At 41.2% G+C, this 15,063-nt stretch overlaps 1 protein-coding gene across 5 annotated transcripts in view; it reads right to left on the bottom strand.

Moving 5' to 3' along the window:
• Positions 1-4,562: 4,562 nt before the first annotated feature.
• Positions 4,563-15,063, bottom strand: part of DNAI3 (dynein axonemal intermediate chain 3) — a 73,785-nt gene continuing 63,284 nt past the window's right edge. For 2 of the 5 annotated variants that reach the window (XM_054478126.2, XM_063653447.1), the window contains 5 exons: positions 13,365-13,495; positions 10,898-11,102; positions 8,850-8,941; positions 7,542-7,664; positions 4,563-4,842 (listed from right to left, as the gene is read on the bottom strand). In XM_054478126.2, coding sequence (XP_054334101.1) covers positions 4,699-4,842; positions 7,542-7,664; positions 8,850-8,941; positions 10,898-11,102; positions 13,365-13,495 — 695 coding nt within the window. In that variant the 3' untranslated portion in view covers positions 4,563-4,698. Of the gene's footprint in view, positions 4,843-7,466; positions 7,665-8,849; positions 8,942-10,897; positions 11,103-13,364; positions 13,496-15,063 lie in introns of those variants that run through there. The other 3 variants (XR_010124149.1, XM_063653449.1, XM_063653450.1) reach the window with 3 other exon arrangements.

The raw sequence follows: 15,063 nt of genomic DNA on the forward strand, positions 1-15,063 counted from the left end.
ACCATCCACTGGAGTTAATTGCCTTTTCATCTGAAGTGCACACACACGATGTGCTTATCTGAGGACCTGAAAATATGCTGGTTTAATTACATGTTTCTTGGCGGATAAAAAGCAATTTGTAAAGCTGAATGATCATTAAATTTAATCGAAATTAATCAAATATTAGAATGATCAATTTTCTGAGTAGCATTATCAGTTCTGCAAAAAAGAAAGCTGTTCAAATTTATTTAAAATTTATGTTAAATACTATGTCCAACACTTGTGGTCTCATATTAAAATGATCAAAGGCTAATATTAAACCAGGCATGGACAGTCACAGCTTAAGTTGCATTTGAGTCTGGGAAACATTCCTGTTATTATTAGCAGCAACAAAAAGTTAAAATCAGAGATTACTACATAGAACAAAGAGGAAACACTGCCGTTTCTCTGGTGTGTGTGTGTGTGTGTGTGTGTGTGTGTGCATGCGCATACACCTGTGACCAAGTAAGAAAAGGCAACAATATTCATTAAGCGCCAACTATATTCCAGGTGCTTTATATACATTGTCTTTGTATGGGGTAGGCTACGTATTATTATTATCCCCATTTACAGACAAGGCATCTAAGACTTGGGGGATAGTGCAGTTTGCCCAAGGTGATGAAGCTGGAATTTGGACTCAGGTCTGCCAGGACCTAAAGACCCCTGTCTTTTCACTACACTGTAGGCCAGACCAAATGACTTAAGGTCAGAAGATCAGATTGACTCACAATGGGTGGTAGGGGAAAGGGTTGGAGCTGTGGGGTTTGGAAGGAGGTGCACCGGTTAACTCCATTCTCATTCACACCTGATATTCCTACATCTTCAGTACAGGTGGTTAGCATCCTCGCTTGAGCCTCAGCTGTGTTCTTTACTGGGATTCAGCATGCCTGGCCTTGTCTGCAAAATGGAAGGTCTGGGCCAAACAAAAGGACCTTAGCTTAAGGGGTTGAAGAGCCTCGGAGAAAACTCATCCCAGAGAAGGAAGAGACATCACTATGAGTTTGTCTGTTTCAAAGTCTTAGTGTCCAAGAGAGGTATCATGAATAAATAACCACGCTGAGTGGTCTGAGATGAATCCTATCATCTTCTGTCCTTTCCTTTTTCCTTCCACAGGTACCAGACCTGCATGAGTTCTGGAGGCTCTCCCTTGCTTCTTGCACCTCTGCTACTGCCTTAGTGTTTGCTTCTCGCTGAATTTGAACTAATCCAGAAGCACTGTCCCAGGACCTTCCCCCATGTTACAGGCCATTAGGCAGCTCTAGCATTTTGAGAGAAGGGATCCCTGAGTACCTGGTGGTTGTGGGCTTGAACATATGTGACTCCATCTTCATCCCAGTGGCCACTGGACACACTTGGGGGCACTCTGCAGAAGGCTAGCATACCTGAGAAGCAAGTGGAGCAAGGTCCCATGAAACCTGGGCTATGGCTGCTTATGTGACCTCTTGGTAGCCACAGGTGATGAGACTCAGGAAAATTGAGGTTATAAACACACAATGAAAATACCACACCAGGTCTGGGTGCAGTAGCTCACACCTGTAATCCCAGCACTTTGGGAAGCCAAGGCAGGTGGATCACTTGAGGTCAGGAGTTCAAGATCTGCCTGGCCAACATGTGAAACCCTGTCTCTGCTAAAAATACAAAAATTAGCTGGGAATAGTGGCACATGCCTGTAATACCAGCTACTCAGGAGGCTGGGCAGGGGAATCACTTGAACCTGGGAGGTGGAGGTTGCAGTGAGCCGACAACGAGCCACTGCACTCCAGCCTGGGCAACAGAGTGAGACTCCATCTCAAAAAAAAAGACAAAAAAGAATCACACTGAACTAATAATAACTGCTATAATAACCATAAGGAGCCCCATGTTTAGTTTCTATAGCAAGAATGTTACAACCATTTTGTATTTGTAAATCAGGCAAAACATATTTACTGCTTGCCATATGCTAGCCACTATACTAAGCTTTATATTTGCTAACCCTGAGGCAGACACTTATTCAATATCCATTACTCCAGTCCTTTATGCTAACAACACCCTGCTTTTATTTGAGACAACAATGTGCTCAGCCTCCGGTCATGGTTTATGACACTCAGTCATGACACACCTGTTCTCTGTAGTCCCAGCTTCTTTTCATTGAAGGGAGGGAGACTGGGTTATGGAACACACTTCTAGAAGACTACAGGTGAAACCCCTCATGCCTTTCAGGCCTTGTTCAAGTGTCACCTTCCCTGACCATTGTGTTTAAAATGGTAGACCCTGGCACATAGAAGGCACTCAATATATTTTTTTAAAGTCAGGTGTGGTGGCATGTGTCTGTAGTCCTAGCTACTCAGGAGCCTGAGGCAAGAGGATTGCTTAAGCCCAACAGCTTGAGGCTGCAGTGAGCTATGATTGCACCACTGCACTCCAGCCTGTGCAACTGAGTGAGATCCTGTCTCTGAAAACAAACAAACCATTTTTTAGAGTGAACTCGTGAAAATAAAATTAGAAAAATCTCTGGAGAAAGTACTGAACAGCAAGCACAGATGCCCAGGGAGAGGAAGATGCTTGGCATGTTTGGTGAACATGAGGCCAGCATGACTGGGATGGGTGTGATGGAGGGGAGAGGAAGGAGGGATGGGACCAGGAGGCAGTGGAAGGCCTGCCTGCACAAGGGCTTGCAGGGCACAGACAGGCATTGGGATCATACTCTGAGTGATCATACTATGAGGTTGAGGAAGGATTCTGGGCAGAAGGATGACAGCATCTGACAGCATCCATTTAAAACTACCATCTGGCTGTGGCTGAAAGAGACTGAAAATGACAACATAGAAGCAGAGAGAACAGGGGGCTGCTGCAAAATCCAAGCTGGTGATGATGCAGCTTGGACCATGGTGCTAGCAGTGAGGGAGAAGAGAAGTGATCAGGTTTCGCATGCATACTGAACGTGGAGTCAACAGGACTTGCCAACAGATTGGATGTGGATTGTGAAAGAAAGGAGATGAAGGATGACCTTAAGGCTTTTGCCCCAAGCAGCATCATGGCTGGGAGGACTGCTGGAGGAATGGTTTTTGAAGGGAAACATCAAGCACTCAATTTTGGACATGTTTAAGTTTGAGATGCCTATTAAACATCCAAGTGGAGATACAAAAGGTCACATAGATACACATCTCTTGATTTTAGAGAGAAGGCCAGGTCAGGGACAGAGGTAGTATTTAAAGCCTTGAGAGTGGATGCATGCACCTAGAAAGTGAGTGCAGAAAAAAGAAGGAATAAAAGAAGTTCAAGTGTAAGGATGAGCCCTGGGATATTTCAGCCATGATGACAATAATATGTGCCAGGCACAGGCCCCTTATCTGCAGGTGCTCATTTGCCCCTTACATAAATGCTGCAAGGTAAGTTCTCTCAACCTGACTTGATGGAAGGGGAATCTGTTTCACAGAGCTGGGTCATCTGTTCAAGGACACACAGGTGGTTAAGAGCTAAAACCTATCCGACAAAGTTTTCTTTCCTCTAGCAATCTAACTTATAAACCTTGGTATTATCCTTTGTCTTCCCTTCCCCATCCAACCAGCCTTTGATTTCTATCTTCACATTAAGCTTTAGTACAGGGCATCCTAATCCTTTGCCCTGAACAATTCCTCCTGCCTCCTAATAGGATTTCTTGCCATGAGACTCCCCTGCTCTAGTTCATTCCTTGTTTCCTAAAAATAAAGCTGATCGGGTCAACTTCCTGTTTAGTCCTTCTATTCATTCCCCATAAATTCTAATCCAGCTCCTTAGCTTGGTAAACAGGAGCCTTCACAATCTGCCTCCAAGCTCTTTTGTGTCTCAGTTTCACATACTGTTGTTGCTTTTCGGTGCCTATGCTAGGCTTAATCAGCATGGGAACAAAAAGGCAACTGCAGTACACGATGTTAGGCACCTGATGGTGTGCGCTGTGTCTTGTTCCACATCTCAGAGGAAAGCTTTCTGCTTGTCACCATGAAGTACGATGTTTGGTGTAGCATTGTTTTACACGCCCTTCATCACATTACAGGAATTCTTTCTGTAAATGCTAAGAATGTATTGTTATTATCATGAATTGATGTCAACTTTTATAAAATGTTTTTCTGCATCGACTTGGCATCATAATTTCTCTCTTTTGATTAATCACTGATTTATTTTCTACTCTTAAATTAACCTTATTTTCCTTGAATAAACCCAACTTGGTCTTCATGTGTTAACCTCTTTAAAATATATATATATATATATTTCTGGATTTGATTTGCTAATATTTTGTTTAGCACACGGCCCTACAGTTTGTGCAGTGGCCCAGGGGAAGCACTTTTTTTGGAAAGGTGGCCAAAAGCAAGCTGATAAGTAGGAGCAGTTTGATTTCCCCTTCTGCCCGGGATGAGGGCCTCTGTGTGGACGGCAAGGATTGGGATGGAGGGGACATCCAAAGTTCTCTATTATTATAGGAAAATAAAAATTTTGTTATTGAAAATATTCATTAAAAAAGAACACTTTCATATTCAGTACAAAATTTGGTACATATGTGGTACAAAAACTGAAATAGATCTCACTGCTAAAATTCAAAAGTTTTAATAGCAGGGAAATAAAAGTCTATAAATAAGCCTATATATATATATGTTCAGCTTGCCAGTTCACCTGACATAAAAATAGAGGGAAGAAGTCCCCAAAACATCCCTTCAGGAAGCTTTTTTACATCACATCCATGTATGACCCCTTCTCTGTGACTTTGATTAGGCCAAGGTTGATAAGAACAGTCTTTTCCAGTTCCAGATAACTCTCGTAGTCCATTTTTAATTCAGCCTGCATTTGTTCTTTTGACTTCTGATATATTTTCTGGGGGGGGAAGAAAAACAAGACATCCCTATAAAACACTGATATCTAAAAATACCAAAGGATGAGAAGGGGCTGTTTGTGAATAGCTGACCTGGCTGCTGTTTTCTGGAAAGGGTTGGATGGAGGGGAGGAAGGCAGGAGGGCAGGTGGGCGGGAGGCAGTCAGATGTGCTGGGAAAGGAGGGAGTGGGGGGAAACATGGTCCCCAACCACTGTCTCTTAAAAAAAAAGCCCCTTTTTCCAGCCTTCTTCCCTATAACTCTTGTTTCCCTTATGTAGACTGGAGGGTGACTAATAGCCTAGAGGTTGCAGAATTCTTTCGAAATCCCCGTCTTCTGAGTCCCATATGGATGGCATAGCTTGTGGATCACACGGCAATGACTACTCTCCCAGGCTGAGTCTCCAGCTGAAATTCTGGTTAGGAAAATTCCCATTTCATATGCGACTAGAGCAGTGATTATTATTATCCATTGAGGAGTGAGCTGTTTCCAGATTTTATGTTTGCAAAGAGACAGGTGCATGATTTTCCTGAAATCTGTGTTGAACTGTTCAGCCTCATCCTGGCACCTGGTGAGCACTCATATAGGCCAGCCTTGCTAGACAAACATGCGAACACTTTCTATGTGCCAGTTATTGGCTAAGTGCTGTAAATATTTTAACTCATTTAAGCTCCATTGCAATCTTCTGAGGTTGTTACTGTTGCCATTTCCCCCTTCACCAGCCGTTGCTTAGAAGGAGACATTTCTGACTAACATTAGTTGTTTTTCCTTAGTGACTTTTTTTATGTTCTAAATGTAACAGAGGAACCCTTTCAAATTCATTCACATACCCACAATCTATTAAGAGTTCCAGAGAAAATTTGAGAAGTGGTGGCTTTACTTAAAAGAGGGAACCATATCAAATGGAAATGAAGTTACAGGAAGTTGGGAACGTTTTGGAAATTGAAAAGTATAATACAATTTAAGATATTATTATTATAATATTCAGGTGTTTAAAAAGTATTTCACATGCAAATTATTTTTGGATTATCCACAATTCTACTCGCTCCCACTGATGTAGATAATTAGGAGCTGTTGCTATGGTATTTAAACACTCATAATAATCGTGGATAATTGCTGGGGAAGGGGAAGGGTGGCAGATTATCTCCCACAATAGAATCTCAACAAACCAACATTTGTTAAGAGTGCAAAAGAACAAAACTAAGATCAATTTGTTTGTAGCAGTGGAATGCAATGAAAGGTTAATTAATTGGCATTCTTTTACACTTTGACACCAAACATGTTTTTGAAATGAGATCCTTTGCTTTTATTGCACTAATTAGTATCTATCAATAAGTGATAATGTTAATTTATTTGCTAATGCAGCACATTACAATATTTCCACATGCTAATGCTTTTTTTTTGAGATGGAGTTTCGCTCTTGTTGCCCAGGATGGAGTGCAATGGCACAATCTCGGCTCACCGCAACCTCCGCCTCCCAGCTTCAAGCGATTCTCCTGCCTCAGCCTCCCGAGTAGCTGGGATTACAGGTATGTGCCACCACGCCCAGCTTATTTTGTATTTTTAGTAGAGACAGGGTTTCTCCATGTGGGTCAAGCTGGTCTCGAACTCCTGACCTCATGATCTGCCCGCCCAAAGTGCTGGGATTACAGGTGTGAGCCACTGCGCCCGGTGCCACATGCTAATGCTTTTGAGACTGAGGGCCTCATGTGAGTAATTGTGTTTGAGGATGTATGTATTTGGCTATACAGAACCTACAGTTGGGATCAATGATGAAATGCTGGTAACAAAAGAGCAAAGGAGAGAGGCAGCAAGAGGGAAACAGAAATTGAGACAGGTGATCTCAAGTGAGAAAGAGAGAAAAGCTTAATTCACAGAGTATTTAAAAGCCCAAAATTCCAGTGGGCAAAGGAAGACCAGCAGAGTCTCAGAATTCGTATCAAACAGGGAGAAGCTGAGAAAGAGGAGCATGGGGTGCTTTAGAGCTTAGGTTCTTTTTTGGCAGAGTTTAAGATGGATGTGCCCTGTACCAAATTCTCCTCTATTTCAAGTTTCATAGCTTCAGCATATCATATACAGTAAAATTCACCTCTTTCTCTCTACCCCCTCATATCTATCTATCTATCTATCTATCTATCTATCTATCATCTATCTAATCTATCATCTATCATTATAATTATAATAGCTCTATTTACTGAAGGTCTATTTGTCACTTTCTTTAACTGACAGCCTTACAGTAATCCTAGTTATTAGTATTCCCATTTTCAAGATAAGAGAGCTGAAGCTCAACAAAGGTGACAGCCTTGCTCCAAATCTCACAGCTAGTCAGTGGCAGAGTTGGGATTTGAGCCCACGTGTCTTGATTCCATATTCAACTCTTTTTGCACCACCTTCTTTAATGCATTATTCACCAGATATTAAAATTCTATAATGAAAGCTTTCAAATTTTGAATTAATGTATATGTACTAAAGGACTTTGAAATTATAGAAAATTTCAGAAACTTAAATTGGACAGAATCTCACTAGGTGTCTAACTGGCAGTGAGCTAGGAAATCAAAGGAATGCCCTCTTGACTCTCATGAGAACAAGAGAAGAATGTGAAAAAGTATAACTTTTCTATGGAAACTGTGGATTAAGCCAAACAAATATATTTCCACTGGTGTTCGAGGAAAACATCTTTCATTTCTGAAATTTAACTTACAACTTTTTTCTTTGCCATTTCTAGTTCCATTTCTTTCTTTTCTTGCTCACGAATTTTTTTGCGCTGTTCTACGTATTCCAGATGCTTGACTTCTCTTTCAAAGTAGTGGTTGACACTTGCCATCTGTTAGAAACAGAAGTCCATGAGAGGGTGACAGGCAGGAAGCCCCCATGACCTTTACAAGGCTGTTAGAATTTCTGCTGCTTGTAATTAGGTAGACGACCTACGTAATCTACCTCCCTAATCCACTTGATCATTATCTAATGATCATCTACCTAGTCATTATGTAGATTATCTATTTTGCAATACTTTAAATCTTTTAGGTGAATATAATTTGGAAATTGTACTCACAGGCCCACTACCAGAGGAGCTGGTACAATTCAGGGGCTATTGTGCTAACATTTAGGGCTCTGTGACTTGGAGGTTTCCAAAGTGGGATTGGAAGGAGAGAGCTGCAAAAATGTGCAATTTTGTAGTAGAAATATTCAGGGGTTTCTTTTTCCCCCTTTCTTCCTTCTTCCTTCTAAATCTGAGGGACGTTCATATCATCAATCTAATTAGAAAACCCAGATGAGGGTATCACTGTAGATCCTAGAGGGACTGGAAGCAGAGCTGAACTCCTGGTCCCTGGAGGGCTTCGAGTGTAGGCATAGAATAGAAGCAGGAAAGTCAGCAGAGACCTTGGGGAAGGCAACCAGGGGAGAGACAGCCTTTTGCCTGCCAGTAACTAGGCCGATGTTTGGACTTGCAGCAGACTGCAATCTGTATGTTTAATGTTCATTGTATATACATTTACATATTTCTATTCATTGATCTTTTTAAAGCCTCATTATTAACATTGTTTGAAACACTTGGGTGGTGGGTACAGTGTAGGGGGTGCAGAATACTGCCAGTTCAGCTGTGCTGCCTGCTATACTCCAAGTTGGGTTGGGAGCCAGTGGGGGTGGGTGATGGAGAGATGCATGAACATGTCAACTGGGCCCTCAGGGAAGGGTATCACTGAAATCAGCACCCCACACTTCAGTTACAATGGGAAAAATGACATTTTCTGATTATGAATCCCCAAGTCATTATTCTCTCAGAATCTGGACTTCATTGTCTTGGTTTCCCTCCCATGTCATGTTTGGGGCTTTTTTTTTAAAGCTTCAAACTATTTAACTCATACAACAGAAATACATCCTCTTATTTACTGTATGAGTCTTTTGTTCCCTTACAGAGCAAAAATGCTGTCATTTCTAACATTTTTGTAAAGACATATCTCAGCAATATCTGGTCACATTAATTCTCAGTCATAAGTTAGTTACTAACCTCATTGGTGGAAGGGCGACTTAATGTCCAAGGAATTTCTAATATATGCAGTGTTCCATAATAATCTGCTATGGCTATAAATTGCTGTTTAGCTGAAAGATTTAAAATAAATGGGAGGAAGAAATCAGCAAACAGAAAACCATCTTAAGCAGTTAAACATGAAATATGTGTTTGTTTTGTGTTCCCCCAAAGGACCTGCTGTGGTTCCAGTGATCTTGGCATTTTCATTAGATGTTCATGGCTGGACCATGTAAACATGTACAAGTCATTTTTTCCAGCTGATGAAATGAAAGCTAAGACTGAGCCTTTGTTGGTCCCCCTGCTGCCTCAAAACTTGTATTTCTGGTGACTGTATAAGGAATGTGGCTCCTGGCTGAAGTTGACTCTCTCTGTGGCTGGGCCCACTGGGCATACTTGAGAAGAAAGCAAGGAGAACACATGGAAAGATTTTCAAAGAAAAGTCGTGAAGTTCATTTTCACTGAACACAGAAAGGGCTAAAGGGTACCATCATCCAGAAGAATTTCAAAGATGTAGCCAGAATCACAAGTCTTATTGTAAAAACAAGTAGCTTCCTTTGAACATTTAAAATGGGTATAATATGCAAAGTATTTGAGATTTTTAATCTTTTACTTCTACTTCTTTTTCTTCTTCTTTTTTTTTTTTTTTTTTTTGAAACAGGGTCTCCCCCTATGGCCCAGGCTAGCCTCAACCTCCCAGGCTTAATCAATCATCCCACCTCAGCTTCCTGAGTAGCTGGGACTACAGGCACATAGCACCATGCCCGGCTAATTTTTGTTTTGTATTTTTTGTAGAGACAGGGTCTTGGCCATGTTGCTCAGGTTGGCCTTGAACTCCTGGACTCAAGTGATCTTCCCACCTCACTCAGCCTCCCAAAGTGCTGGGATTAGAGGTGTGAACCCCCATGCTCGGCCTGAGAATTTTAATTTTCTATCTCACTGTGTGTGTGTTCTTTTCCTTTTTAGTAGGTCTGCTTCAAATTGCAAAATCCTGGATTCATAATCCCTGTAGGCGTACAAAGCAATGTTTTACACCAAAGTGGGAAAAGATACTTGGGTGGCACATATGGCTAAGCAGTAGTCTGACTATCACACTCAAGATGCTGAAGACTGAGTTTCCAAATCGAATGTCTCTGAGAAATGGATAGAAAGAGAATTTCATGCTGTACACCTTTGGAAACAAAGGGAAACTTCTTTTTAAAAAGGCAGGTGGGTTATAGTGGTTCACCCCTATAATCCCAGAACTTTGGGAGGCTGAAGCAAGAGGATTGATCACACCACTGCACTTCAGCCTGGGCAACAGAGCAAGACGTCATTGCAAAAAAATAAAATAAAAAGAGGCAAACATACTGGATTTACATAGAAATTACTACTTGGGTGAAACAGAAAAAAAATGGAGACAAAGGACATACATCACATTTCTATGGACACATCATTGAATTTATGCTTGCTTTGTTATATAGTGCTTTTTCCTCATAGTTGGTTCAAAGGTTAAGCTTAAATACATATATAACCCCAGATAATCATTTTATCTTATGAAGAGAATTGCTTGATATTAGCCAGGGGAGAACCATAAAAGTGATATAATATTTAAAAATATGATTTGTAATGAAAATTGAAGAAACAAAATTTATTCTATCTGGGAAAAAAAAATCAGCAAAAGATAACAAAGATCCAGGTCACCCTGTCTGACCCGGAGAAGAGAAGGATGTTTCCTATCATGCGGTTCAAAACCAGCCTCTGCCTGACACGTGTCTCATAAATCATTCTTGATGAGGCAACAGTGAGAAGAGCTCAGGTTGTGTCCAAGGTTTGAGAGCAAGAGAGAAGGAAAAGGAAGAGGAAAGATGGGAAGGAAAGGGAAGAGAGAAGAATGAAAAGGAAAGGAAGAGAAGGGAAGGGATAAGAAGGGATGAGCAGGAAGAAAAACAAAAAACTAAGAAATAAACATTGGAGGCTTTTCAGATGAATGTCAAGATGTTCCCGAGTTACCCAAAATGACTTAGCTTATTTAGTTAGAATTAACATACAAGAAAAGATCCAGGGTTTGATGTAGGTGATCATAGTTATGCAAATGTTTTGAGACTGGGCCGGTTCATGGGTTTTCTCCAGAAGGTCCCAGATATCAATGTATCCATCTTCTCGGCCGATATAGAAAACTCCGGGCCGAGTCAGGGACCAGTGGCCTGAGGTGTACCTTTTTGGTGCACAGCATGACTGAAGGAGGGGTCCAGTCTTTAAACAAATTTTTAAAAAGACAAATAAAGAAGATTTTGTTATTATCTGAGGGAAATTCACCATGATGTTCGTTAAGTACAACTCAAGCTAGCTATGATCATATAACAACAAAATGATGCCCACAGGAAGTCTTACTTCTCTTTGTTGTAGGGTTTTTATATAACACCAGCTTTTCTTTCTTGTTTTCAGAAGCCATTTTTAGTTGCTTTTCAGAAAATATTAAACATTCCAATTAAGTTGTTGAAGTTTCTAATAATCCGACTTCTAAACCCACTACTGCTTCTAACCTTACGACTATTTCTGTGGAAACTGGTGGACATTAGACAAGTAAAGATTATAAGGACATTCCGCTTATGCCTTTATTTTGCTATCAGATATCTGCTTCCCATGGAAACAGCTCAGTAAACAGTAGAGAGTAAAACAAATGAAAAGTCTGCCAGTTCCAGCTGTGTACTGCATGTTGAAAATCAACATCAGAATTGGCAAATTCTCGTATAAAGTGACTTCAGATGGAAGCAGTTGATCACCTATAAATACACTAGTAAGAGATTTTAGACCATCAAAGCATCATGCAATCATCTTCTCTTTTCTCTACCATGGGGTAGTCTGCCTTCTTTGGGAGGTTTTCAGAAGTAAGAATAGAATGTGCTTTCTACCCACTTCAGGCTTCATCTACTGACGAGGGGTGCTTCTTCGCCTACTTATGTCGGCAGGGACTAAACTAAATCATGGAGCTGTCTCCCACCCTCCAATACATGCGTAAGAGATTTTCCTGTGAAGAAAGAATGTCGCAGATTCATGGACTCTGTGGAGGTGACATTTCAAACTTGTTTTCCTTGTCTACTTCTCCCAGCACCTTGAGTTTCTATAACCAAATTCCTGACCCTGGCATAGTCTTTGGACAATCATGCCTGAATTTCCTTTTTCTTTTTCTTTAACTACAAAACTTGCTAATTGTAAAAAAAAAAAAAAAAAATCAAACGTACAGAAGTACATTGGCATAAAGCAGAATTCTTTGTTGATGACCATTTAAGTAGTTTCTAAATTATTTTCAATGATAAATATACAGTTTTTGAGTATTTGTATATGTTAGAGTTTCAGAAGTGGAACTGTTAAGTTAAATATATATACATTTATATACATATATATGTATGCCAACTTTGAAATATATATATGTGTGTGTATATATTTCCACATTATATGCCTATATACATACACACATATATTTCAAAGTTGGTATACACATACGCATATATACATATATATAATATGCATATACACATACATATATAGTTTCAGGCTTTGATAATCTCAAATTGCTCACCAAAGAGATGTCAACTTACAATCCCACCAAAAGTACTGATTCCCCCACACCCTTGCTTCACCGGATTTTATCAATCATTCTAGTTTTTGGCAGTTTAGCTCCTATCTGCCTAGATCCAGCCCCTCTCCTAATCCTGACCACACTCTTGCTGCTTCCCTTTAACCACTGTATGTCCCTGGACAGGTGAGGGTCTGCCTGCTGACATACCCTCAGCTTACTCACTCCCACTTTCTGCACCTGCCAACATATTCTTGGTGCAGAGGGAAAGATGACAAACCTAGTGTTTCTCCTTGCACTTCAATCAGAATTAGGCATCCCATCTTGTATTTTCAAGGGAGGAAAAAATGCAAGTCAAGTTCAGGTGTGGTGTCACACCTGTAATCCCAGCACTTTGGGAGGCCGAGGCAGGTGAATCACTTGAGCCCAGAAGTTTGAGACCAGCCTGGGCAACATGGTGAAATCCCCATTTCTACAAAAAACACACACAAAAAAGCTGGGCTTGGTGGCGTGCACCTGTTGTCCCAGCTACTCAGGAGGCTGAGATGGGAGAATCACCTGAGCCTGCAAAGTCGAGGCTGCAGTGAGCAGAGATCATGCCACTGCATTCCAGCCTGGGCCACACAGTGAGACCCTGGCCCCCACCCCCCAAAAATGCCAGTGAAGTCAACTGCCCACAGTAGATATTCCAAGACTGTTAAGTTTCAGAGAACAAGGAACTTGTAAACTGTTTTCTCCCCTCAGGAAGGAAAAACAAATGACTGTGTTTTCAAAAGGATTACAGTGGTTCTGCTGACAAGCTGGTGTTCCTGCCATCTGTTCTAATTTCTCTAAAAAGTGTCCCAAAGGCACTATTATGTCAGAACATAACCGTTCCTCTTGTTTTTCTCAATAACAAAAGATCACACACTCACGCCTCCATTTTGCAGGCAACTTACCATAACACCTTCTTTCCATATGGCCACGTTCCAACCCCCAACCGTGAGAATAATGTCGTTGTAGAAAGGTGATCTCTGAATAGTATGGACAGTTCCATCATGAACGGTGTGGTGGCTCACTGGCTTCTTTGCTGTTGGAGTGAAAGAAGGCCATCTCATCTTTAATAACACTGTTTGCATTCCTGCAGTGAGGAATGGACAGACCTCCAATGGACAGACAGGGCCCCATGAATGGGGTCCGGGAGTGGAGAACCAGAGGCCAGCTGGGATGAATAGATCTGTCAAGGGCTGGCTCCTTCTGTTATTATGGAATGTCCAGGGAACATCCCATCAGGCCACTTTTCAAGCTCAAATGAATACTTTGTGTTATTCATTTACTCATTCATTAATTCACTCAATTAGTCAATAAATGTTTATAGATTGCCTATATGTAATAGCAGGTACTGTAGCTGGCTGGGTAGACAATGGTTAGTAAATAAACATGATTTTGCCCCCAAGGAGCTTACAGTCCAGTGGGAAAGATAGAATTTCAATAAACACATCCCAAAGTATACAATGTAAAAATTGTGAAAAGTGTTGTGAAGAAAAAAATATTACAAGTAAGAATAACAAGGAGATTTGTAATTTAGACTGAAGGGTCAGAAAAGGCTTCTGTGGAGATGCACCATGTAGGCCTGAACAGCAGCTCAACATGGGAAGATTTTGGTGTGAAGGAACATTCCAGACAGTGGAAACAACACACACCAAAGTCCTAAGGAGAGAAGTGTTTAGTGCTTTTACACACTTGAGGAAGGCACCTCCAACAGCAATCTGGTCATTTTAGAGTGAGACATGAAACAAACGGGGATTAGGAGGGTCTAGGCCATGCTGGGCCTTGTAAGAAAGGAGTTCAGATTACACTCTAAGTGTTGTGTGTTGTAATGAGTCCTTTAGGTCTCCAAGTGAGATAATTTGATTGACGTTTCTGAAAGAGTCTCTGGCTGTTGTGGGGAGAATGGATTAGAGGAAGGTAAAAGCAGAGGAGGCTGCAGTGGCAATTCTGGTGAGAGAGGATGGTGGCGTGGTCTAAGATGCAAGGGAGAAGAAGGGATAATCAAGAAATATTTGTGAGCTAGAATTGACAAGACTTGGAGACAGCTTGAATAGGAAGACAGAGATGAAATGCTGAGAATGATAGCCAGGTTTCTGACAAGAGCCACAGTCCTTCCATTTGTTGCCAGTGGGAAGCCTTACAGGTTCTATTGTTAAGATCAAGAGTTCACTTTAGCCTCTGCCCCAGGTCCCAGGGTCTTCCTGCTTCTCTGGTCTCTTTACTCAGATAACAGGAGGATTCTGCTTGGGTTTCCTCTCCCTGAGAGTTGGCTGCAGAACTGAATCCTCCTAATTTCTTGTTGCCCACAACCCTATGCCCCAGGCATGACCACAAAAACATATGGCTGTCAAGGCCACACCGCAACGTCCAGCCACTTTATACTAATGTTTTCTGAATTTTACCATGTTAATTGCTATGTGAGAGATGGGGTTTTTCCCCCAGAACACTCGTGGCACATTAAGCAGAAAAAGATGCACGAAATCTTGTAAGAAGCTTATAAAGTAGGGTTTCAAACAGGTATTTCTCCATTCAAGTTCACAGTAGCATTATTCGCAAAAGCCAAAATGTGGAAGGAATCCAAGTGTCCCTTGAGGGATGAATGGATAA

This window comes from Pongo pygmaeus, chromosome 1, assembly GCF_028885625.2.
Source record: "Pongo pygmaeus isolate AG05252 chromosome 1, NHGRI_mPonPyg2-v2.0_pri, whole genome shotgun sequence".
NCBI lineage: Eukaryota > Metazoa > Chordata > Mammalia > Primates > Hominidae > Pongo > Pongo pygmaeus.